General features: G+C 51.8%; 9 protein-coding genes across 10 annotated transcripts; 2 read left to right on the plus strand and 7 right to left on the minus strand.

Annotated features, from left to right (window-relative positions):
- Positions 1-128: 128 nt before the first annotated feature.
- On the minus strand, positions 129-3,134 carry PV05_02304 (uncharacterized protein). The gene is made up of 3 exons (XM_013462872.1): positions 2,880-3,134; positions 1,690-2,819; positions 129-1,634 (listed from the first exon to the last, which is right to left on the minus strand). Exons 1-3 carry the CDS (start codon positions 3,057-3,059, stop codon positions 1,088-1,090), a joined length of 1,857 nt encoding a protein of 618 aa, XP_013318326.1. The 5' UTR covers positions 3,060-3,134; the 3' UTR covers positions 129-1,087.
- A 539-nt stretch (positions 3,135-3,673) lies between these two features.
- On the minus strand, positions 3,674-4,930 carry PV05_02305. 2 transcript variants are annotated; one of them, XM_013462873.1, is made up of 3 exons: positions 4,800-4,930; positions 4,725-4,738; positions 3,674-4,610 (listed from the first exon to the last, which is right to left on the minus strand). In XM_013462873.1, the coding sequence occupies exons 1-3, from the start codon at positions 4,806-4,808 to the stop codon at positions 4,244-4,246; spliced, it is 390 nt and encodes a 129-aa protein (XP_013318327.1). In that variant the 5' UTR covers positions 4,809-4,930; the 3' UTR covers positions 3,674-4,243. The 2 variants fall into 2 exon arrangements, with proteins under 2 accessions (XP_013318327.1, XP_013318328.1); XM_013462874.1 differs by having other exon boundaries at positions 3,674-4,738.
- A 151-nt stretch (positions 4,931-5,081) lies between these two features.
- Positions 5,082-8,093, plus strand: PV05_02306 (uncharacterized protein). The gene has a single exon (XM_013462875.1). The coding sequence runs from the start codon at positions 5,233-5,235 to the stop codon at positions 7,768-7,770; it is 2,538 nt and encodes an 845-aa protein (XP_013318329.1). The 5' UTR covers positions 5,082-5,232; the 3' UTR covers positions 7,771-8,093.
- Positions 8,022-9,766, minus strand: PV05_02307 (uncharacterized protein; the record flags this gene model as incomplete). Its single annotated transcript, XM_013462876.1, has 4 exons — positions 8,022-8,256; positions 8,378-8,754; positions 8,908-9,051; positions 9,119-9,766. The coding sequence occupies 4 exons, from the start codon at positions 9,764-9,766 to the stop codon at positions 8,124-8,126; spliced, it is 1,302 nt and encodes a 433-aa protein (XP_013318330.1). The 3' UTR covers positions 8,022-8,123.
- Positions 9,767-10,299: 533 nt separating this feature from the next.
- On the minus strand, positions 10,300-12,531 carry PV05_02308 (uncharacterized protein; the record flags this gene model as incomplete). Its single annotated transcript, XM_013462877.1, has 4 exons — positions 10,300-10,576; positions 10,705-10,943; positions 11,009-11,249; positions 11,306-12,531. The coding sequence occupies 4 exons, from the start codon at positions 12,529-12,531 to the stop codon at positions 10,300-10,302; spliced, it is 1,983 nt and encodes a 660-aa protein (XP_013318331.1).
- A 1,085-nt stretch (positions 12,532-13,616) lies between these two features.
- PV05_02309 (uncharacterized protein) lies at positions 13,617-14,814 on the plus strand (the record flags this gene model as incomplete). The annotated part of the gene is made up of 2 exons (XM_013462878.1): positions 13,617-13,723; positions 13,827-14,814. 2 exons carry the CDS (start codon positions 13,617-13,619, stop codon positions 14,812-14,814), a joined length of 1,095 nt encoding a protein of 364 aa, XP_013318332.1.
- A 191-nt stretch (positions 14,815-15,005) lies between these two features.
- PV05_02310 (uncharacterized protein) lies at positions 15,006-16,647 on the minus strand (the record flags this gene model as incomplete). Its single annotated transcript, XM_013462879.1, has 2 exons — positions 16,287-16,647; positions 15,006-16,240 (listed from the first exon to the last, which is right to left on the minus strand). The coding sequence occupies exons 1-2, from the start codon at positions 16,513-16,515 to the stop codon at positions 15,006-15,008; spliced, it is 1,464 nt and encodes a 487-aa protein (XP_013318333.1). The 5' UTR covers positions 16,516-16,647.
- Positions 16,648-19,130: 2,483 nt separating this feature from the next.
- PV05_02311 (uncharacterized protein) lies at positions 19,131-21,083 on the minus strand. Its single transcript, XM_013462880.1, has 5 exons — positions 20,842-21,083; positions 20,348-20,783; positions 19,714-20,298; positions 19,344-19,657; positions 19,131-19,220 (listed from the first exon to the last, which is right to left on the minus strand). Exons 2-4 carry the CDS (start codon positions 20,768-20,770, stop codon positions 19,466-19,468), a joined length of 1,200 nt encoding a protein of 399 aa, XP_013318334.1. The 5' UTR covers positions 20,771-20,783; positions 20,842-21,083; the 3' UTR covers positions 19,131-19,220; positions 19,344-19,465.
- On the minus strand, positions 21,080-22,838 carry PV05_02312 (uncharacterized protein). Its single transcript, XM_013462881.1, has 2 exons — positions 21,809-22,838; positions 21,080-21,758 (listed from the first exon to the last, which is right to left on the minus strand). The coding sequence occupies exons 1-2, from the start codon at positions 22,737-22,739 to the stop codon at positions 21,640-21,642; spliced, it is 1,050 nt and encodes a 349-aa protein (XP_013318335.1). The 5' UTR covers positions 22,740-22,838; the 3' UTR covers positions 21,080-21,639.
- Between the last annotated feature and the right edge of the window lie 56 nt (positions 22,839-22,894).

The following is a 22,894-nucleotide window of genomic DNA, read 5'->3' on the forward strand; positions in this document are numbered from 1 at the left end:
TGATTGCGGCTCTAAAAGACCCCAACACAGTCTTCACAGTACAGTACTGTGCTAGTCTGCCGTCAGAACCGCCGCCAGCTCGTACTAGTAGAGGGTGGTGAGGGTTGTGAGGGTGCGCTTGGGGGGGGGGGGGGGGTTGGCTGAAGCTTGAGCGCAGACGGCAGCAGGGCAGGCAATGGTCCTGTGCATCGGAGCAAAGGGATGAATGACGTCGGACCAGCTTTGATTCAAGCTTAACCTTATTCGTTTGCCGAAGCCACCGCCACAGCCTTGCGTCTGCCAAGAGCGCCAAGAACGCCATCCGCAGAAGATCGTGAAATCTTGGTGACAACATGGGATTCTCATAATTCTGCATCATCCGTGATCATCTCGCCCAATCGTCCCCGTGGGGGCGTGATGTCAATTGCTGGCCACATACACAGTACTGTGGTATATCTCTTTGCAACAACACCCCGTACGAGTATAGCAGTACAATACACAGTGGGGTTGAGTGGTTGAACAATGAATCATTCATCCCTAGCCCTGGTGACGGGTGTCCAATGCCTGTCGATAAGAAGACCGAGAAGTACAATTCCAGCTTCTCAATCACGACAGTGGGAAGAATTTGACAATCCAGGTAGGACCACCACTTTTTCGATGCACCCTTCAGGCCAAACCATCGCGTGATGACCCATGCTGTACGGAGGTGGTGCGGCTTGCAAATGTCTTGCACGCCTACGGATAAGTGTATCCTCGGAAAGGGTCGACCACTGTCTAGTATAGCACCTGCAGAGTCCTCCCGAGACAAGCTCGTGGTGAATCATCAATTTGGTCCTGCTTGGGTGGGCGTAACCACAGAATAGGAAAACTTTTCCGCACAACATCCTCGACGCCCTGTCCCACCTGGCTTAAAGGTCTCTAGGAGCGTCGGCGACGGTCCATCCCCTTAGCTTCCATCTGCTTCACTCTCTTTCCTACATGATTGCACACGAATGAAGGAAGCTCACGGTATTGTAGCACACGACGAAGCACCTGTTTCTGCTTTTGGTGGCCCATTTCCAAAGGCACTCAGGCTTTCATGGTATGACGACAGTTGTCTCCACCAACACTAACGTTGCCTTCCATAGCCGTCAGGCTTTCCCTGCTGATAAGGAGATTGCGGCATTTGTTGGTATGGAGGCCACGCACCGGAATGAGGTGGAAAGTTTGGCAACGGTGGTGGAGGGAACGGTATGTTGTTGGAGGATGGATTGCCTGGATAGTATGAAGGAGGAGGTGGAGGAGGTGGTGGCCAAGGGCCCTGCCAGTGTGGTGGTGGGACAGGGACGCCTCCTGGCAGTAATGACGGTGGTCTTGGCGGTAGACTGTGACCTGCTGGAGGTGGAGGAAGGGGAGCGGCGCTGTTCAATGGAGGTAGAGCATTGGGACCACCATTGTCTGGCGAGTATGAGCGTGACCTCGACCTCGGACCGCCGTTATCAGTAGCAATTGCATCAGGCATGCGAGCAAGTTGAACAGACACCTTGCGCTGCAAAATGTCCCTACCGGAGAGGTTCTGCATGGCCTTTCTCGCCCCATCCGCAGTCCTCATAGTGACGAAAGCATAGCCGGCGGCACGATTGGTGCGAGGATTGATGGGCAGAGCTATTGATTCGCTGTTCACATATCAGTCTTGCAGTGACGAAAAGTCTATACTGGTTGGCAACTTACACGTCGTAGCCCGAGAAGAACTGCTTCACCTCCGCCTCAGTAGCCGCGTAAGGAAGATTTCCGATGTATAGTCGGCGACTGTCGGCAGAAGAAGCAAGATCGGATTCATTGTGAGCAGCAGAAGTGTCATCTAGACTTCTACTTCTGCTCCCACGTCTTCGGCTGTCATTGTATGTCCGTCTGGACGGCGATCTACTGTAAGATCGTGATGACCCGTCATCAAGGGAATCGCTGTACCGTCGTCGCTTGTACCCTCCACGACTCCGGCTCCGGCTTGTACTTCTCGAACGAGTCCGTCGAGGAGAGCCGTCACTTCTAGATCCATCGCGTCTCTTCATCTTGGCACAGAATGACCGCGACCATCCATAATATGTATCGCCGATCAAGTCCCCAGCCTCGTCACGATATGATATTTGACCCATCTCATCGACTTCCGGATTCATACCCTTGTCCTCGAGGTAGGCAAAAGTGTTGTCTAGGCCCTTGACATCATGCAAGAAATCCTTCAATGCATTGACAAGACCCTCGTCTGCTGGGCCTGAGGATAATTGCAAAGGACGTATTTCTTCAGGTCGGATTGATTGGAGACTGTTGGGGACGATAAGAGGCATGAGATTCCCCGCCGGGAGATCGTAGAAAGGTGACGACGGATCACCATGGAGGGCAGGCAGAATATATGGCAGCTCTTTCGTGGTAGGCTTGGATGGGCTCTGAACTGAAGGCTTCTGCGGTGCTTGCGTAGCTACATTGTCCAAAGGATCAAGTAGCTGAGCAAGTACATCTCCTTCAAAGTATTGTGCTTCCTCCCAGATCTGGACCACATCGCGCAGACGTCTTGATACTCTTGGCTTCGCGTCTTCAGCAGCGAGCTGGACCAGTTCCCGGAGGAAAGGTTGCAGAGACTGCGTCAGACTGGTCTCGAAGGACCGTTCGGAGGCATGAAATTTGGCATGGTGTAAGAGGTCGTTGAGCAGGTAGAGGATATGCAGGCGCTGTCGTCGAGAGCTCGGCTTCGCTGTTTCAGTTGCAGGCGTCACGATATGTTTGGAGACAGTGGCCAGGAATTTTCCAAGAGCGGTGGTTCTTGTTGAAGACCCAGTCACGTTTTCAAGAAGCCATTCCTTGCAAGTCTATGATTCTTCAGTCAATCTGATTCACGGGTTGAGGTATCACGCTGGAATTCTTCAGACCTGTATATTTTGCCTCGAACAGTGAGCGAGGGTAGCCTCGAAGGCTTCATGAAATTTGGTCAAGTCATCGCGCGTTACTTTGGTGACATCCGGCCGAAACAGAGATGCCCCAAAAGCAGCTTTGGCGAGGGAGATGTGATGTGCCGCCATCAAGACGACTATTTCCTGTCTTGATGACATGGTGTTTTCGCTCTTGTGTGAAAGAGAAGTCGACTGCGGCGGCGGTGGAAAGATCTAATCTTATCTCACCACTCAGGACTTCGATCACGTGTCTGGTATCCCGCCGTGAAGTCAACTGTTCGAATTGCCTTTTTCAGGGAACTGAATTCGGCACGAGATCCGCGTGCATGTTACTGGCACCTGACTGGCACCCAACTGGCGTCGCTGGTACTGCTGAATAGTCTGGCCGGGCACAGCAGGCGCCTTTCTCCGTAATGGCATGACGCAGTACAGTCCCAAGACACCAAATCCTCCCATCTCTACGTGGTGGTGGTGTGTTGTTCTTCCTGGCCGCCTCTATGGATAATCGGCATCTCAGGCCACTAGACGGCAGACCGTGTTGACCGTGTTTGTTTCGAGCACGCAATTCTGCCCAAATCCCACGCATTTCGGGATTCGTTCCTCAGATGAGTCAATCCCAACACTGCCTGGCTACGGTATCCCACCAGTATTGTTGTTAAGCGAGCATTCATCAGGCTGCTGCCCAATCTGCTTGCTTGGAAATCGGCTTATCCAATATCAGATCACGCTCCCTTCTCATATACTTGGGCAGCTTGTCCTCATTTCTATTGTCCCTGTCTTCCACTGTTAGCAAACTCTCCTCCGGCTGCCAGTCCTTACCTTTCAGCAGGGTGTAATTCTCATCTACAACCATGAGTCTCGCAGGCACCCTTTCACATTCTTTGTCTCAGACGGCAATCCGCCATTTTTCTGCGCAAGCACCCAGGCCAGCAACAAGATTACAGTCTGCAGTGGCTGGTGCCTTGATCACATCGGCTGTTGTCCTGCCTTTTGTCCCACCAGCGATCGAGTCCAAACGCGAAAGAGATTCAGGACACCCGAATGCCTCGAGAAAACACTATGCGCCTCTATGCTGTCACGTATGATACGAAGACCGGCACATTAACGACATCTTCCTGGCGTTGAGCGCATTGACACATTCGGGATTGGTTGTAATCATCAGCATCATATCCAAGGAGGAGCAAGCATGGTTGGAATGGAGTTTGGTATTTCCTGGGGTATCGAGCTCAGCATTTTTTGTCGAGCATGGCACGCGGTACATGTACACAGCAATTGAACTTCTGGTCATCAGTACTCCGTATCGCTCCGGTGTTCTGTGACATATTTCGTCTTCTTTCTCAACTTCAGCCCAATCGATCCCCCTTTTTGCTTCTGTATGGCTCAGCTGCTTCGTATTTGCTCTTCTCTCGTATCCTCTGATCATTGTCGATGGGTGCATGGCCTACAGGAGCTGCCTCTTCACTGATCTCGCTACTTGGGCTGCCTGCATGATCAAGACCTTTCGCATTATGTGTTCCACTGGAGGGATCTGCTTGTGTTCTCGTTCGAGACTTCGATTTGGAGGCTGTGTAGGATGAGTCTTCTAGGCGTCGTTGGTAGGCTTTTGATTTCTGTTCGGCTTCGAACCGAGCAGCTCGATCGGCATTGATGGATTTCTTTGCGAAGTAATATGCGCCACCGCCTGCAACGCAGAGGACTCCCCAGCCGTACCTAAAGGAAAAGTAAATCAGCCTGTGATCTTGCACAGTGAAGGACTTGCTGGCGGCAAGCGCATCGACAGACGCGACAGCTCTTCTCCGCCCGGAGGAATTTGCGCGAGCATACCAGGTTGATCTAATCTGGAGACAATGGTCAGCACGAGAGACTTGACTAGACAAGGCGAAGCAAGCGACAACATACCGTATTCATGTTGAAGAAGTCTTTGTCGTATCACAGACTGAAACCTGCATGGTCCCGGAGTTTTATTACTTCAAGTTCTTTTGATCATACGGAAGTCGGTTGATCGCTTAGATCGGCCTTTCGGGGACTAATGTTGCAATAATAAGTGGCGTCCAGCCTCTGCACCGTTGGCTTAGGGCTGGTGGGAACTGAGCACACTGGGCTCACTGGGCGCCGCTTGACGCCTACGGATAATTTGGGCCGAACTGGCCTCCCAGGCACAGCGCGCATGCTCTGACTCAGCCTTACTCGTGCCACTACATCTATCTAAGGTATCTTTCTAGTGTTCTATTTCCTTCTCATCATCTCCATCTCTCTCTCGCTCCGAACGTCTGCGAACCCCGTCTGCCATCCTCCTCCGCTCTTCGCCATCCTCGGCGTCCAGCCTCTTGCAATGTCTCTCAAGCGAAAGGCCCTTGAAGATGTCAGTGCTCGATCCTCGAAACGTTCTACTCCCGCTCCTGCGACTCCTGTCAGCCTGGATAGCGACGATGACTACGAAGGATCTGATGCACGGTCACAAGATGATGCGAGTGACAGCGAGAAGGAACACATTCGAAAAGCCAGAGCCAGGCTGGACTTCAGCTCCTTTCAAAATCCCAGGAGGAAACAGACGCAATCCGTGTTTGGCGAGAAGGACTTTTCCTGGTTATCTCTGAAACCCGACCACGAGAATCGTCCCTTATGGATCGATCCCGGCGTGTCGTCCGGCTCGAAAAAGGGACCGAAAATCACCCTCGAGGCTTTTTCTCCGCTAGCTGCTCAAGCCACTGATCTGCTCACCACAATTGCTGAACCGCAATCGAGACCGTCCTACCTGCACGAATATAGGTTCACAGAACACAGCCTGTACGCAGCTCTGTCGGTAGGTCTACGTGGTGAAGATATAATCCGTGCCTTGGAAAAGCTTTCCAAAACTCCTGTACCTGAATCCGTGATCGAATTTATCGACAAACATACCAAAACATATGGCAAAGTGCGGCTCGTCCTACGCAATAACAAGTTCTACGTCGAATCAGATGAACGTCCCATTATCGACATGTTACTGAGAGATCCGGTCATCGGTCCTTGCAAATCCGCAGGCACTGACGTTCAAGTTGGTAGAATACAAACAAAAGCGACCGTCATTCAAGGAACTAGTAATGCCAAAGGCATGAAACAAGCAGGCCAGGGCAATGTGGAAATGCCCCGAGATGATCCATCCAAAGAGAACGAAGCCATGATTGCTGCCCTGCGAGACGAGGAGGATGAAGAGGATACCTACAGAGAAGCCCCTAACTTCGAAATTGCGCCGAATAAGCGTGATGTGGTCGCGAAACAATGTCTGGATATTGGATATCCTGCCATTTCAGAATATGATTTTGCCGGCGACTTCGAAAACCCTACCCTTCCCATCGACCTGAGACCGTCGACTCAAATCCGTCCTTATCAAGAGAAAGCTTTGAGCAAGATGTTCGGTAACGGGCGTGGCAAGAGTGGGATAATCGTTTTGCCTTGCGGTGCGGGAAAGACTCTGGTAGGAATAACAGCTGGCTGTCACATCAAAAAGAGTATAATCGTGCTGTGCACCAGCGCCATGTCCAGTTATCAATGGGCCAACGAGTTCAAGAAATGGTCCGACATCAAAGAAGAAGATATTGCCGTCTTCTCCGCGTCGGAAAAGCGTCGCTTTACTGGAGATTCTGGTGTGCTGGTCACGACCTATTCCATGATAACAGCTGGTGGGAAACGTGCCTACGACACTCAACAAATGATGGACTGGGTCTATGGCAAAGAATGGGGTTTGATGATTCTGGACGAAGTCCATGTCGTACCAGCCAAAATGTTCCGGAAAGTCGGTGAAAATGTTCGGGCGCACTGCAAGCTGGGCTTGACTGCTACTCTGCTACGTGAGGACGACAAGATTACCGATCTCAACTTCATCATCGGCCCAAAGCTTTACGAAGCCAACTGGATGGAACTAGCAGACCAAGGTCATATTGCCAAGGTCCAATGTGCCGAAGTCTGGTGCCCAATGTCGATGGAATTCTACCAAGAATACCAGAAAGAGACGACAAGAAAACAAGCTCTGTACTACATCATGAACCCGGTCAAATATCAGGTCTGCCAGTACTTGATCGACTACCATGAAAAGAGAGGCGACAAGATTATTGTTTTCAGCGACAACCTGTTCGCATTGAAGCATTATGCCATATCGATGAAGAAGCCCTTCATCTACGGCGACACCAGCAATCAAGAACGCATCAACATTCTGGAGAATTTCCAGCACAACGAGCTGATAAACACCATATTCCTGTCCAAGATCGGTGACACCTCGCTTGATCTTCCCGAAGCGACGTGTCTGATCCAGATCTCATCACATTACGGTTCTCGGCGTCAAGAAGCACAACGACTCGGTCGGATATTGCGAGCCAAACGACGTAATGATGAGGGTTTTAATGCATTCTTCTACTCGTTGGTCTCGAAGGATACAACGGAAATGGCATACAGTGCTAAACGGCAGGCTTTCCTGGTCGATCAAGGCTACGCCTTCAAGACGATTACCCATCTCGCAGGCATGTCCGAGATGGCTGGTCTCGCATACACGACGGCTCGCGAACGGAACGAATTACTCGCACACGTAATGCTGCAGCAAGAGTCCGAGGCCGATGTTGAGAAGATCGATGACAACATGTGGAGTCATCTGAGCGCCGGCAACCGGAGTGCCGCGGCCAAGAAGAAACTGCAAGTCCGAAGACAAGCAGTGTTGATGGCCGATGCAAGCGGCGGTGGCACAATGGCACCAATGTATCGTGAGCAAGAAAGGAAGAGCAAGAAGAGCCAGGTACCGGAGAGTGAGTGGTTCCGCAAGGAGGCCAGGCGCCGAGAATTGGCGGCAAAGAAAAGAAAGAAGGAAAGAATGGAAGCGGAAAAAGCTGCTGGTGGGGCCTAGCTTTATTTCGACTACTCCGTATACTCGTAACGATCGACAACAGTCTGGTAGAGAATCAAGCCACCATGATTTCTTCTTCTCGTGCTGGTTTATGCCCTTTCAAGTCATTCACCTTGTGGGTAGAACCGGAGCCACGTCTGCCGCCTAGGGGGAACGTCCAACGCGACGATGGTTCTGGGCTTCTGGGCTTCTTTCTGCGGTAAGCGTACGACCAAAGGCTCGCCAACTTCAGACATGCAGATATCTTGGGGGTCGATGTACTAGTACTAGTATTCTCATCATACGTCTGGCCCAACGATGGGCCCTTCCCGGACCTATACAGGGAGATGCCTAACCTAAACAGACTCCGTACCTCAATTGAACTTGACATCCACCATCGGCACGGGCGGAATCATCTTGATCTTGGCCAGATCATTGAACACTTCGAGCAGCGACTCGCACGAGTCGACGAACCCATGCCATCCGAGTTTGCGGGCTTTATCGGTACTTTGAGCATGAATGTGGTGTCAGCTCACCGGAAGAAAATCAAGTTTGAGTGCGATGATGGTGCTGACTTTTGAAAAGAGCGCAGACCAGAAGAAAGGGTTATGACGGGACGAAAACGTACCTGAAAATCAACGGCGCCGGCCTACACACGGTGCCATCGAGGAATCCAAACACGCGCTCGACATTCTTGAGTTCCTTCTGTGTGAGCCCGTTCTGTTCGGCGATCTCCTGCCACGCTTTGGCGACTTCAGGTCTCTGCGCCCACTCGACGAAGGTGAATTTGCGCCGCGAAATGCCCTTGTCGCCGTACCCGCGCGGGTTGAAGCGTGTCTGTTTCTCGATCCATTTGATGTCCGGGTTGGTGTCGGGTCCCGTGTAGGCCATGTCGTACCAGCCTGCGATCCGCGGCCAGCAGGCTTCCCAGGTAAATGCGGAATTGTCACAGGTATTGAATTTCTGGTCGCGCGCCGAGGGAGTGAGGACGGCCCATTCTTCCATCTACCGTTTTCACCTACTGTCAGCAGCTATTGTGTTTGTTGCGTTGCAGCTCCTGCAAACCGAATTGGCGAGTATGCCTTTTGTGGTCTGACAAGAGGGTGAGGGTGAAGAGGAGGAGGAGGAGTGTAAGACACAAGACGCTGGGCCACCCACGTAAGCATTCATCATGCTACTACTCATACTCTGATGCATCTGCCAACTCGCGATATCCGCAGGAAACTCCAGCGGCCTGCCCAAGTGTTTCGAAACCACCGCATAAACAGCCAGTGGAAACGCTGCATTCATGGCGGCGTCGGGCTGCACTCGTCAAAAGGCGTATCAGCATCGATCAAGACCACCAGGGCCGTTGTGCTCAAGAACTTACCACGGCGCCCAAGATCGGCCCCGGCATGCATATATTCCAACCCACGTCCTGTTCGCGGGCATACTTGAACAGCAGATCCTCCTGAGGGTAGTAGAAATTCGGCTCGAGCTCCACCCGCGGATCGGTCTCTTCTTGCGGAAGCTTCGTCGGTCCCAGGTGTCCGCCGTAGTTCTTCGCGCCAGTCTGCAACATGAAGCGCTTGGGCCGGATAGATGCGAGGGTCAATGCGGCTAGGAAGTTGTCGAGAAGGAGCGAATTGATGCGGCACATTTCCTGCGCATCGGACCAGATGCCACCTCCGGGTTTCGGCTCGGCCTGGATGTAACTGAAGAAGAAGACATAGGTTTTGTCCCTGTCAGCCGACAACTTCTTGGACCGCAACACGGACGCGATGTCCTCGGGCTCCTTTAGGAAGTCGAGGGCGATATGCTCGGCATTAGTGGGCAGACCATCCGGGAGCAAGGGTGGGCGGCGTGATAGACAGTAGATTTTCGACCATCGCTCGGGATCCTGTGAGAGGACCTTCAGCATGTAGTAGCCCGAGATGCCATTCGCGCCGGTTATGATGGCTGTCAAGCCCTTAACGTCGTCTGGGTAGACGGGCAGGCCACGGTAGATGCCGCGGGACTGGACTTGTTGAACAGACATAGTGGACGCTTCAGCAGAGGAGCGTTTGTGATGAAGGGAAAATAGCGAGAAGTGTGCAGGGGGAAATCAAATGTTCTACTCACGTCGTCTTATTAGTTGCTGGATTCTTGACCTGGTGTATGATATACCTCATGCAAGGGGAGACCTCCTTGGAGAGCGATAGCCGAGTGGTAGTTGATATTGTGCGGGGAAATACTAACTTGGGATATTGAGCTCGGCTCAGTCTTGAAAAGGGATGATGGTGTACTATGGTCTCGTGGGTAAATCGTGTAATATAGCGCTTAGGTGCCATTCGACGACAAACAGCAGCGAGGAGAATTTATGTGTGGCAGGAGGGCCTCCTGTTCAATGCGGTGCCGACTGTTGCTTCGACGATTCAAGCGGCAGCTGTTTGGCACCCCAGTTAAGCGAGTTTCATTACACGATTTACCTATGAGACCGTAGTACTCCGTAGGAGGGAGAGTGAGTGGGATCTTAGACTATTAGGTTGATTCCTGCAGTCCCGGACACTAACGGCACAAGATACGGTACCTTCACGGCATCCTCGACCACCTTCCCGCCGTTATGTTGTCAACGTCCTCCTTGCTGACCACTCTGTTCTGCACCCAATCGTAAGCGAACGAGAAGGCGTCAGGCTTTGTGAGGCCAAGCCACTCGCCTGCGGCAACGACGGCGAGTATGAGCGAAAGGCATGTCAGGATATAGCTGGCAATTGATAGGCCGGTACTAGGATCGGATCTGACCACCGCATAGGCGACGCCAGCTCCAGTGCTGATCAGGATCAAGAGGAACAGGACGATATAGATCTTCCTGTTGAGGAAAGGTCGTCAGTCACTGGCTTGAGAAACAGGACCTCCCCCCGAGAGCCAGGAAAGTCAAGAACGAGCACTTGTTGCTTTGAATGGAGGCATGGATAATAGTGAGTGAACACTGCTCACCTGGTGTCGAACGTCTCCTTGATCTCCACCGCATAGAAAGCGTTATGATCGTTAGCCCATTTGGTCGAGCCTGCTAGTCTGTCCAACATGAAGAGCATCATCTTAGACCTTTGTAGGGGGTTGTTCATCAAATATACGAAATGCGAGACAGCTTCCTGTCCTTCCGCAGATATTGCTGGAGCCAGTGCTGTGACGAAATAATTCCCTGGATCTTGGCTCCTTTTGACTGTACGTTCAAACTGGCAATTCAATCTGTCAGCGTTGAACCTTAGGTTGACTGTATTCGAAAGCACCAGGCACATACCCGAATAAATGTTGCAAAGCCGACGGTCCTCATTGAAACGAGGTCCCAGAGCGTGCGCTGACCGCGGCGGCAGATCATCCAGTAATGCGTTCTCAATCTGTCGACCAGCCATACGTCCGAACGATGGGCAAGATCAGTGGGAACTCCAACTCTAGGCGGGTAGAGTTCTCGGAATGTCCAATAGTGCTCCTTTCTGTGGCTTGATATAATCCTGCCTCTATTGATGGAGAAGAAGAACAGGCTGTGCAGAAGTCAACAGAACAGCTCGTCCCATGATATCCCCCTGGTTTATCTTACGCTATGGGTTTTGAGGCCCTGTTATAATCATCCAGAACATCGGCTCCCACGGCGCTCGTCTTCGTTGGCGGATTCGCAACTCCCCCTCCCCGAAGCCTAACTCTGCGGCCGAGACTTCGACTTGGGTCTTCTTCAAATGTATGCTCTGGGCCACCGCCACCTCGAATGATTACACGTCGGCTGTGACGACGATTGGGTGATAGTCTGCGGACCGAATCAAGGCGGTGGTTCTGATCCCGTCTTCTTCGAACAAAAACGGCATGGTTGTCCTGCTGTTCATAGCGGTCTGGGGGCTGCATCCGCAAATCATCTTCTTCGGAAGGCAGTGAGGCGAGTGCGACTTCGTCTTCGTCCTCCGAAACATCCTGCACTGTTGGCTGCATTGACCTGCGAGCTTGCTGATATCTCTGGGGCATGCGGACTGGGCGAAGGACCTGTTCTTCGGCGACATCCTCCTCCTGATGGATGATGACATGCCGCCGCTCATGAAGTGGATTTACAGGCACTATCTCATCAGGTCTCGTTTCTGATACTTGCAGGGCTGCTCGCCTTTCGGGTCTTCTCGAGAGCACCAAGGACGGACCACTGGCGGTTGGGACGTTCCGCACGACGTTGTGCTCTCCCTCTACGTTGGTTGATGGTCCTCCACCAGAAGGTCTATTTGGACGTTTCCCACTTGACGGATAACGATCGTTATCACTATCGCTCCTGGAAGACTCCGAATGGTGACGACTGTGGCTGTCTAGTCTGTCGCCTGGCGGTCTCCTCCTCGAACGTGATAGTCTGGAACTGTATGGCCTTCGGTCAACAACTATCAAGCCAGGCGGTCCTCCTCCTGGACCGGGTCCGCCTCCATAGTCGGGAAAACCATCATAGAAGTCATCATCGTGTCCTCCGTAATAGTGTTCGAAGAATCGCCTCCGCGCCTCTTCCTGGACCTGCTTCTTGGCCTTTGCAAAGGCCCCGTGTCCTTGCCCGGTGGCCACAAATATGTTCAGAAGTCGGTCCACTTCGCTGAAGCTGGGCAAGTTGTCGCGGAGGCGCGCTTCCCGCGCATCGATGTGCGGAGATGCAGGTGCTACTTCTATGATTACCTCGTCGTCGGCGGGTCGTTTCTCAGCGGAACGGTAGCGAGCCTCAGGTTCAGCCGGAGCGTCACGTGCCTCACGAAGACGGCCATCGGGTCCGCGTTCAATCCAATAGTTTCTTCGACCGGCGGAAAACATCTGGAACCGCCTTTGACAGACCGCATTATGGTGATCATGGTGAGTAGGTCTCTGGGAGTGAGAATGACCGATAAGGCTGACAATCGGAAAAGTTGAGGCTAGTCAGCTGTACGTAAAAGCGTTGCAACACCACGGATGCGAGGGCGGTGTGCTGTCAAGGACTCTCCGGCAGCTGTCCCAGTTTGGTATAGGTGAATGCACCAAGCGCTATTGGATGCGTCGGTGTTGTCCAGTAAGCCTGAACAATTGTTGTTAGGAGGCTGGCGGTGGCTTGATCAGGCCGGCGCTAAGAGTTTCTTTTTGTTTGGCGTTGAGCTGAGGCCATTCATCTTGACAATGAGAATGAACAGATATAAGCACCCACTAAATATAGTCATATAGCCTCGTGGTAGTAAAATTAGGGATAGTTGGCCTGTCAAGCATACATAACAAAAATGGCGACGAATGCCTAGATGCTTCGGCATCGCACCTTCCACCTTCTTAGTAGCCAAAACCTACCATGATCGCGAGGGAAATGGCGTCGCCGGTGCAGTCTTTAGCACCAGTTGCGAAGTCAGGCTTTTACGGAAGTAAGATTTACTACAAGCTCGAAGAGACGGGACGATCCATAAGGCGATAAGGCTGCCAGCCCCTATCTCCGTGTTTTCACGCCAGACCACTATAGACTTGAGAGGGCATGTCAAAGGGTCCAGGAAAGTTGTGTTTGATAATACACATAATAGTCCAGCACCATTTAACCGAAGGCTTACTAGTACTTAGTTTGGTACCTATGGTCTCCAAAGCTAATACCTGTACCTGATTCAACAGCCTGAGAAGAGCTGGCAAGGCTGAACAAGGCTGTGGTCGGGGTTAGACGCTCCAATCCCCGACGAGCACCCGTCCCTCGAAGTAGGTACTCAGGTATATATGTTGAACAACACTGCTCATCCGTTTAAGAATCTGCCCACCTTCCCTTCCCACTCTAGACTCTCGACAAACCAAGCATGACTGCCAACGCAGCACCACTTCCAAAGTCCCTACTCGGACGACACCGCCTCCTTTCTCCTACCGCCGGCGTGCATGTAAGTCCACTATGTCTCGGCGCCATGAATTTCGGAACAGCCTGGACCAGCATCATGGGCGAATGCAGCAAAGAGACGGCCTTCGGGATGCTCGATTACTTCTATGACATGGGCGGCAACTTCATCGATACGTGAGTCACATAATCCTGCCAGTGTCCTATCCCTGTGCCCCCGGCAATTTTTCCAATCGCCATTCCCACCCGAACCAGCTACCAGCTAAATTCTCCTTCACAGTGCCAACAACTACCAAAACGAGCAATCCGAAACCTGGATTGGCGAATGGATGGCCCAATATCCATACCGACGAGATGAGATGGTCATTGCCACCAAGTACACGACCGCGTACAAGATCGTGTCCGAGCCGACATTGCAACAGTCCAACTTCGGCTCCAACAACACCAAATCTCTCGCTCTCAGTGTTGAGGCATCTCTCAAGAAGCTCCAAACCACGTACATCGATATCTTGTACGTGCACTACTGGGACTTCACCACCGGTGTCGAAGAGGTCATGCAAAGTCTCAACCATCTCGTAGCCCAAGGCAAGGTGCTGTACTTGGGCATAAGCGACACGCCGGCTTGGATCGTCGTCAAAGCCAATGCGTACGCGCGACACCATGGTCTTCGCTCCTTCAGCGTGTACCAAGGCCGCTGGTCCGCTGCTGAAAGAGATTTTGAACGCGATATTATTCCAATGTGCCGCGACGAAGGTATGGGTCTGGCGCCGTGGGGAAGCTTAGGTGGAGGATACTTCAAGCCGTCTCAAACGAACAAGGAGGGTGGTCGCAACCTGCCAACCACACTCACTGGCAAAGAAGAGCAGGTCAGCGCCGTGCTCGAAAAGATTGCCAATGCACGCAGTCCACCCGTGCCTTTGACGTCGATCGCATTGGCGTACGTGATGCATAAGACTCCGTACGTGACCCCGATTGTCGGAGGACGAAAGCTTGAGCATCTGAAGGCCAACATTGAGGCGCTCGCGATCCGACTTACAGCAGCCGAGCTTGACGAGATAGAGACTGCATATCCCTTTGACGTGGGGTTCCCAATGAACTTCCTGGCCCTAAGTCCCAAGGGTATCAAGGGACCCGAGGATGTCATAATCACCAAGAGAATGGGCCACTTCGATTTTGTGAAAAGCCTACAACCAGTGTTGCCGCCTGAGGGAGTCGAGCAACTAGGAGAGGAGGCCAAGGCAAAGGTGTTGGGATATAGGTTTCCCTGAAACTCGTGGGTTCGATATAGCGACATGCCCTGACCAGCGTAGAAACATCACTACAAAAGATGTACTTGCTCAAGGTGGCTTTGGGAAATCCAAAACGTGGACGAGCATCAAGAATTCGCTGTTGTTCTGGCCAAGTTCCATTTGTTAAAACACGCCTGTGCGTCACATTCCAGGCGGAGAACTTTCCAAGCCTAGGGGATCAGTTCTTCGTCGTGACCCTTGGACATGGAGCGTCTCTTTTTGAACAGATATGCCATCCACCCACCAGATCCCAGTGCCGCACTAGCTGCCATACAGGCTCCAACAAAAAGGATAACTGGTCTGAAGTGCTCATGCGCAGATAAGGGTTTGGAGGTGGTTTGGAGACCAGGCAGCACCGCGGCACTGATCGGCCCAGACGCGATTGAACCAATTCCACGACCAAGGCACATGAGGCTATAAATCATGCTGGCATCTTTCTCGGCGAACATTGTCCCCATTCGAGGCCATAGAGCAATGAATCCACTGCCAAAACAGCCGAATAAGAGTGCGAAGACGACCAGAAACGCCAGTGAGTTCGCGAAGCCCCAGAGAAAGAACGTCGAGAGACAAGCCATTAGGGCAGATGTCACCACCAAGCAATGGACGTTTACTTTGTCGGACAGGCTGCCAAAACCAATCTCGCCAATCACTTGAGCAAGATTGGCCACAGCGAGAACGATCGTACCTCTAGATGCTGTATAGCCAAGCATTGTCGTGTACGAAGGAAGATAGATAAAAGGTAGATAGAACGCAAGTGATTGTAGAAGGTTGGTAGCCATAAGGGTGTAGAAGGACATTCGTCGATAGTATGGTGGCAAGCATGTTGGTGAGTCTTCCTCTGGGACATTTGTATGACTTGGGACGTCTTCATTGGGAGGGGTTATTGATAGTGACTCCTTTGCGGAAGGTCGTCGTCGGATGAAACAAAGGGCAGTGCCCGGAATAAAAAAGCTAATGGCGGCTAAGACAAGAAATGTTGTTCTCATCCCATGGTGGTGTAACAGATTGCTGGCCAGGAAGGTCCAACCAACGCCAGATAGGTCAGTAAGACCACAGAGGATCCCAAAGGCAAGGCCTCGTTTGCGGACAAACCAAGTGTTGAAAATGATCAAAACGGGCATCTCCAACATCAACATACCCAGACCATACATTAAGCCTTGAGTCGCGATGATCGCGCTGAGGGAATGGCAAAAGGCACTGCTCAATAGTCCTCCAAAACATAGCACCCATCCCAAAAATATGTAATATTGTAGCGGGATGGCTAAAGCCTGGGTCGAGTATGTGATGAGAGGGGCGCCCAGGAAGGGTGCTCCTGCGCTGAGGACACCAATCCATGAAGACTGGTCGTTGAATTTCAAGGTGTTGGAGTAGTAGTCTTGGAAGACGCCGAAGGATAAAGAGATTCCTGGTTTAAATTAGCGTAACTAGATTCCACGATAGTCAATACACACCGAAAAGGAGTCCTTCTGAAGAAATTGTGGCGAGAAGTATTCCATATGCCGCCCAGCTAGTGTCTGCCTTCGGTACAGGTACTCTGGCTTTTGTTGAGCCTGACATTGAGGACTCTTCCATAGTGACGACGCCGACAGTCTCGACAGGCAATATGTGCACCAAGTTGTTTGTCCTTGTGCATGTCGTGTCACAGGCGTGTTTTGAGTATTTCTCACTTTCATGCGCCATTGCTTGTGGTCTTGGTTACAAGCCAGGACGTCAAAGTAGCTGACATCCAGCCCTGTGGCAGAATGCTGTATAAAGGGCATAGGTGCAGATTTGGGCTTAGACGGTGGCTGGCTGGGCATGATAGCGGGTTGATTCATAAGGAGAGCATCTAGACCGCACAGCATGCAGTCGACAGTGATCTGGCAGGCAACAGGAGCCATATCCTCGGGTTTCGTGTCCAGGTGCGGCAGGTTCAGCCGTCCTAGCCAGCCAAAGGCCAGCCCGAAGTCAGGGCTGGTGAGGCTGAGGGAAACATGAACAAAGCTGGTACTTTCGGTTGCGTCGGAACCTCCTCATTGGGAAGGCGTTAGTAACGCCTCCCCGCATCATGAGTGAATGAGGGACAACAAGCGTCCTTCTCGGCGCCAATGGATGAAGCCCCTCTCTCTGAAAGTCCTGCGAATTATGAGCGTCTCTGGGTAATCGTGTGCCCGTCTACAGGGGTTTAGTAATCCCTGGACTCTTTGCGACAAATCATTGTTCTTCATAACTTCGTCTCTCAGCAGGGTACTCCCGGTCTCTGTTCTCCCTGTACCAGCCCAGCTCATTGTGATACCATTTCAGAGATTGCGATGCGAGATGCAGGATTCGAAGCCTGCAGGAAGCCGCCTTTCGTGACAACGACTGCTTGACTCGGCGTTGAATTTTCCAGGACTGTATGAAGTCGGAGACATGTACGACTCATCGGGAGAATCCGCAGAAAGAAACTGCAGGAAATAGGCTCCGATCGAGTCTTGCTTAGATTAACTTGAGTCTTTCGCTGTGGCCAGCATCAAGTTCATGTGGCATTTCGGTGAGTACCTGAATGTTACTGTCGACTCTCGCTGTTGGTGGCTCGAATCAGCAACTAGCCATGAGACTCGACACCCCGTCGTCGAAAATACGGCCCACGTGGATACATCCGTCGGTATCGGAGAGGCCAGTCCCATTCCAACTTTAGACGAGATTTGGGATGCACAGTACTCACGCCTTTCCGGGCCGATGCTTAGAAATTGCTGTTAGGGCTCCGGCGATGGAAATTGGGAGGTCTCCGCACCTAGCTCTCGCAAAGTTGGACTGGGATTTGTGGCGAGTGCGAAGATGTGAGACAGTGTGAACGTGGAGGACACCCAAGATAAAATGGGCCTCTGCTGCTGGCAACCTCCAGTGCACCAACATACCGCCTGACCACTTCACTTCGCGCTCACTCACACACTTCAAAATCAGTCACTTCCACTGTGCCAACAGAAACAAAAAAGCAATAAAGGGCAATCCTGAAGGAAAGACGGTGAAATGGAACTTACCTTGTCACCGATCAACAGTACTGATCATCTCAGTCACTTTTCTCGGGCAACTGTCTATGGACTTGAACGCAAGTCAACAGTGGCAACTCCAAAAAAAGGGTGTATCCAACGATCCTTTCTGTCAAACTAGGTAAGACATAACTGTGTGGTTCAAGGAGGATACGTAACGAGTTCGGGCAGACTATTCTGAAGAACTGATACCACCGAAGTTGTAAACAGAGCCATATTGCACCACACGGGCCGTACTGCGCTGTGAACTTGTCATGAGAAATTCACCTTTCCGAGTATATCTGCCTTCAATTGCTTTGTCAATATGGACCAGGCCAGTGGAAACCTGGAATTGCGTGCGGTAGTGAAGGCATAGTGAAGCGGTCGTGAAATATTGCGAATCGTGCCAAGATCCACGAGGCTGGGGTTCGCAAGGCTGAGGTTTTCGCACCACCCGCCGGGGAAAAGTGAAGACCCATTCGGCACATGTCGTTCTGACTGCGACGCCTATCGGCCAGGAAAGGTTGGGGTCCCTCGACGAGGTACCCTGAAGCTCCCAGATGTAAATCCGTGTTCCAAGAAGGCCGAAACGTCCAGAAGTGGTACTTTGAGTCGTTCAACCGCGTGTGACGTGCCAGCCATTCTTGATGAGGAGATTTCGAGCCCAGTTTCGAAGGCGCTGTTTTCACTTCGCTTACCAAGGCCCTGGTGGTGGGTGGAAGATTAGATCCAAGCGGTCAGCGGAAACAAAAGCCTCAGATGTTGAATTAAGAGTTCAAGTGAGTCCATTGGCTTGAGGTTGAACGCAGCCCACATTCCTAATCAAGAAAATGAATCGATCAGGAAAGGTAGAAAACTGTGAGCTGTTCGATTTGCAAGATGGAAGAGATCGAAAGGTGAAACGAGACAATCCATTCAATATCGGTTGACGGCTCGGTAAGCCCAGGCTGATATGAAGTTGACCACAACCTTGAATACGACATCAAGTCTCCCCGGACACGGACATTCACGCTACCACCACCGACATACTCCTGCCGGCTCTGCCGAGATCCTAGCACATTGACTTGCAGGTGAAGTGGACTCTGAATCAGCAGGAAATCGGCTGGTCAGGCCACGGACATCCATTAGAGGCCGTGGTGAGACAGGAATGGGTGCCATAGACTTGCACGCGCTGGCAAGGTAGGTCGACGGACGACACAAAGACATTGGTGTCCCCGGAAGCTGTTTTCGAAAATTCACCTCATCATCAAGCTGACCTCGAGTGACGGTGCCTGAGTGTAGTCTGACGTGCTGTCGTGCAGCTTGCTCGGTTTTCGGAGGCTAGACAGGCTCAGTCTAGACCCTCTTTTCCCATCACCATTGCGTGAACCCTGGCATACTGAGGATCGACATAGCCTGCAGAATTATTGTAAGTGCGCAAACTCTGGAACCTTCGTTGAATTGAGGAGCAGGATGGGGATCGTGCTCGATATGCCTGATTTCCCTTCCCTTCATGTCAAAGGATGCAATACCACTTACTGTGCTTCCTCAGAATACTGCACGCATGCTCCATGTAAAGATATCAACACCGCGGTATGACATAACAGGACTCTTGGTCAATAACGAACATCGACTTGGTCAAATACCGTCTTCTCTACACATCACAGTTCAAGCTCGGGGATGCGACCCTCCAAGATGTCGTGCAGCAATGCAAAATGTCCTTTCCGTAGTGTGCTGGTGGAAAGCGGCATGCCGGGAATCAGTGGCGCAGGCTCCTCACACGGATTAGATTGGAGAGCGTATTCCAGAACTCGTGGGCCACAGCAGTTGCCGTCCTCCACCTCAGAGCAGATCTGTAACCGAATTAGTAGATAATCCCGGTGATGGGAAGTCACTTAAATAACCATACAGCTAGATGAACTTTGCCAATGTGTCTGATGCCTTGCCAGCGGGTAATACCAGCTTTTCGCGCATGGCTGTCCAATTTATCCATGGCTCGGCACGTTGCAAACGCCCTGTGAGCGTCGTTGGTGACCTGCTGTGGATCGTAAAGCGAAAGCCTGAGCTTCTTTCTATGTGGCCTACGATCATCGAGCGTCATGCAAATCGCAATAAAATGACCACGCCGCTTCGACAGCGACCAAATGCGTCCGATATCATTTGACAACACATTCCACATCTTATCGTAGCCGCCGACGACGAACATCTTGTCGGACCTCGGTAGGGCTCCCAGGATTGCTGCAAGGAGTCTTGAACTGTACCCATTTTCAGGGTAGAAGGCGTCTAGGTTGCTGGGCTGGAGTACTGGAGACCCATCGTACAATCGGAACCCGGTTTTGGTATTGGCGTCCCTCATCAGAACATGTTTCAGATTTCCAATCTTAGCAAGATATTCATCTGTTCCAAGCTCGATGGTTGGAAGCACGTCCTCCGATCGAATGAGATGGGTACTTTCGCCTCGAGGGATTGTGCAAATAATCGGATTGTCGTGCCGCTGCCTTCAAGTCAGAGTGAGTCGTGGGGTATGCTGGCAGGGCAATCACGTTTGGTGACTTGTTTTCACCGTCCGTCGCTTCTGCAACAATGTTCCAACCAGTCTGACTCTCCTCCTGCTCTTGTTGGACGTTCATGAATGCTTCAGGGGCTGCTGTTGTACGCTGAGGATCCTCAGTGGTCTCCTCGTCTGGACGCAGACTTGGTCTAGCCTTCGAGAGCAACAGATCGATATTGTGCCTACCGTCAGCGTCTTCGTCATCCTGACTATGGCCTTTCTGGGTGATATCAACGGGGTCGAGGAATCCGTCGACTCCAATACTCGGGTCTTTGTTGTTGAATGCAGGGAGAGAAACCGTAACACCCGTGCTCTTGGTGACAGTGATCAGCGTATCGATAGGACCGTGGAAGTGATAGTGAAGAACAGGGCCGTCTTCTTCATGATGCACTTTGAGTCTTTTGGAGTTTGCCATCTTGACAAGGGCTCTGCGCAGTCGAGCAAGGTCAGTGAGAAACGCTTCATCTGGGCTAGGGGGAGATATACCTAATATTGACGCCAACTGGAGAGGAAGAAGACCTGGGGTGGATGTTTGATGTCCTCCGGTGTCTGCGAAGTGGCTGAGTGTGAGTGAGCAGAGGAGTAAGAACACTCGAGGAATGAAGTGAGGAGCAGACTTCGAGTGCATGCTTCTGCTCAGATGGCAGGCGCGTCTCTCACATGCAGCTGGAGAACTCTTTGCTCTCACCAACATCACTGATGCAAGAGTCTGCCCGGCGATAGTCGGGTGTTCAATGGGATCTGATTGCGAATCCTGGATGAGAGCTTGCGATAAGTGAGATAACTGAAACAAACCATAATGCTTGAATCACTATGTTTTCTATCCAACGTCAATATCTTTGCGTGTTCTTCGAGCGATGAAACCTCGCAAAGGCTCGTATCCCTCCGCTGCTGCATGTTCTTCATCTCGAAGCTCTTGCTATATCTTACACCTGAAACGAAGGTAACAGATTCATCTACACAAAGCAGTAGCAGCCTTCAAGGCAATACGTGGTGCTGGGGGATTGATAAAGAAGTATGTCAAATATGAACTAAAAATTTTCGAGGAGAAACAAAGGTCCTCTTATACTCACCGCCATATCATCATGATCGCGCATCTGATACCCTATTATATTGATTTTCGCCCACACCATCACCTTGCTTCCCACCTTGTGATATCTTGCAGGATGCCTCTTTGTGTCCGCGGTCTGGAGCTTCACAGAGGATGAATCAAGGACCAAGATTTCAAGTAAACGCGTGGTTCGTCGGGGATAGCGGGTATGGCTCTCCACAGATGTAAGGCATCTATGCCTTGACAGCCCGAGCCTTTCTCCGCGCTGCCACGGTCATGTCGTACAAGACATCCTTGAAAGCAAAGAGAAAAGCAGCTGTCAACACACTCTGGCTGACTTTCGGAGTAATCCCTGTGGGTTCGGTCAGTGGGTCAACTCGAAGTCAAGACGTATAGACATACCCTTGTAGAGTCCACCCCATCCCTCTTCCTTGACAATCTTGTTCAAACTCTTCCACATGCCCTCATGTGGTTGATCCTTGGTAGCGACGTGTGCCCTCGACTTGACAGTGATATAAGGGTAGGTGATGGTCGTCGCCAGCAGCTTGCCAAGGGCACCGAGATAGAAAGCATCTCTCGGTCCAACCTTCCTCCTCTTCTCCAGCGAGTTCTTCAATTGTTCGTAAATGGTATATTGTAAGATGGGGTTGATGACCAACACCAAAGCTGGGAGTACACCAGCAAAGAGAGCGCTGGGTCCCTCTTCCTTGATCAATTTCATCAGGGTACCGATTGTGCTGGGGGCTTTCGCACGTTTCTTCTCACCACCAGGCAGCTCGCCTTCGGTGTCTTCACTTTTTCGGGCTGTCATCCTTGTATTGACGACCCAGATGGGGTTGGTGAGTAGCACGGTGGCCGAGCCAGCGATGGCACCTGCAATCATACTCTCGACAGTTGTGAGCTTTTTGCTGGCACGTCCACTTGTCACGGCCGCTTTTTCGAAGAACGCCCTCGTCCATTCGTACCAATAGTAGTAGACAAAGTTCGTGACCGAGATACCGAACAAAGCGCTATCGAGGCCGGCATAAAGCCCACCAAATCCTTCCCGGTTGATGATGTGTTTGACTGCTGCAAGTGTGGAGGTATCGGCTCGCTTGGATTCGACTTGTGCGCGGGTTGACAGGGTGATCAGAGGGTAGGTGAGGGTCATGGCAAGGAGACCACCGCCTGCTCCAGCCAATGCATGGGCGATGTTGTCGCTCTGTTGCGCGGCCGAGGTGGCAGAAGTCGCATCGCGCGAAGGGATAGCATTGACAGGGCCCGAGGATGAGGACGAGGACTTGTCGAGGTCGCCCTCGGTAGGGGTTGGTGCGAGGCCTTTCGTTTGCGACATGTTTGCTCGAGTCTGCGGTAGCAAAGTGAATAGATAATGGGAGCTTGATTGAGGATGATGAATGTGCGCAGACGGAGTAGAAGATGCGGGATCAATAAGGGTGAATTCGGAGTTCATCTGTCATTGATGCTGTCACAACGCGGGCGCGGCGGGCA

The sequence above is a fragment of the Exophiala xenobiotica genome (genome assembly GCF_000835505.1).
Source record: "Exophiala xenobiotica strain CBS 118157 unplaced genomic scaffold supercont1.2, whole genome shotgun sequence".
Lineage (NCBI taxonomy): Eukaryota > Fungi > Ascomycota > Eurotiomycetes > Chaetothyriales > Herpotrichiellaceae > Exophiala > Exophiala xenobiotica.

What these genes read in the sequence shown, in the direction of transcription:
- PV05_02304 (XM_013462872.1), bottom strand. Translation starts at nt 3,059, where the DNA reads ATGTCATCAAGACAGGAAATAGTCGTCTTGATGGCGGCACATCACATC. An exon ending in GTTCGAGGCAAAATATACAG is followed by an intron (nt 2,820 to 2,879) that starts GTCTGAAGAATT and finishes GAAGAATCATAG; the next exon opens with ACTTGCAAGGAATGGCTTCT. An exon ending in TTCTTCTCGGGCTACGACGT is followed by an intron (nt 1,635 to 1,689) that starts GTAAGTTGCCAA and finishes ATATGTGAACAG; the next exon opens with CGAATCAATAGCTCTGCCCA.
- PV05_02306 (XM_013462875.1), top strand. Translation starts at nt 5,233, where the DNA reads ATGTCTCTCAAGCGAAAGGCCCTTGAAGATGTCAGTGCTCGATCCTCG.
- PV05_02311 (XM_013462880.1), bottom strand. Translation starts at nt 20,770, where the DNA reads ATGGCAAACTCCAAAAGACTCAAAGTGCATCATGAAGAAGACGGCCCT. An exon ending in GTGAAAACAAGTCACCAAAC is followed by an intron (nt 20,299 to 20,347) that starts GTGATTGCCCTG and finishes ACTTGAAGGCAG; the next exon opens with CGGCACGACAATCCGATTAT. An exon ending in TTGGCAAAGTTCATCTAGCT is followed by an intron (nt 19,658 to 19,713) that starts GTATGGTTATTT and finishes ATTCGGTTACAG; the next exon opens with ATCTGCTCTGAGGTGGAGGA.
- PV05_02312 (XM_013462881.1), bottom strand. Translation starts at nt 22,739, where the DNA reads ATGTCGCAAACGAAAGGCCTCGCACCAACCCCTACCGAGGGCGACCTC. An exon ending in ATGGGGTGGACTCTACAAGG is followed by an intron (nt 21,759 to 21,808) that starts GTATGTCTATAC and finishes CCGAACCCACAG; the next exon opens with GGATTACTCCGAAAGTCAGC.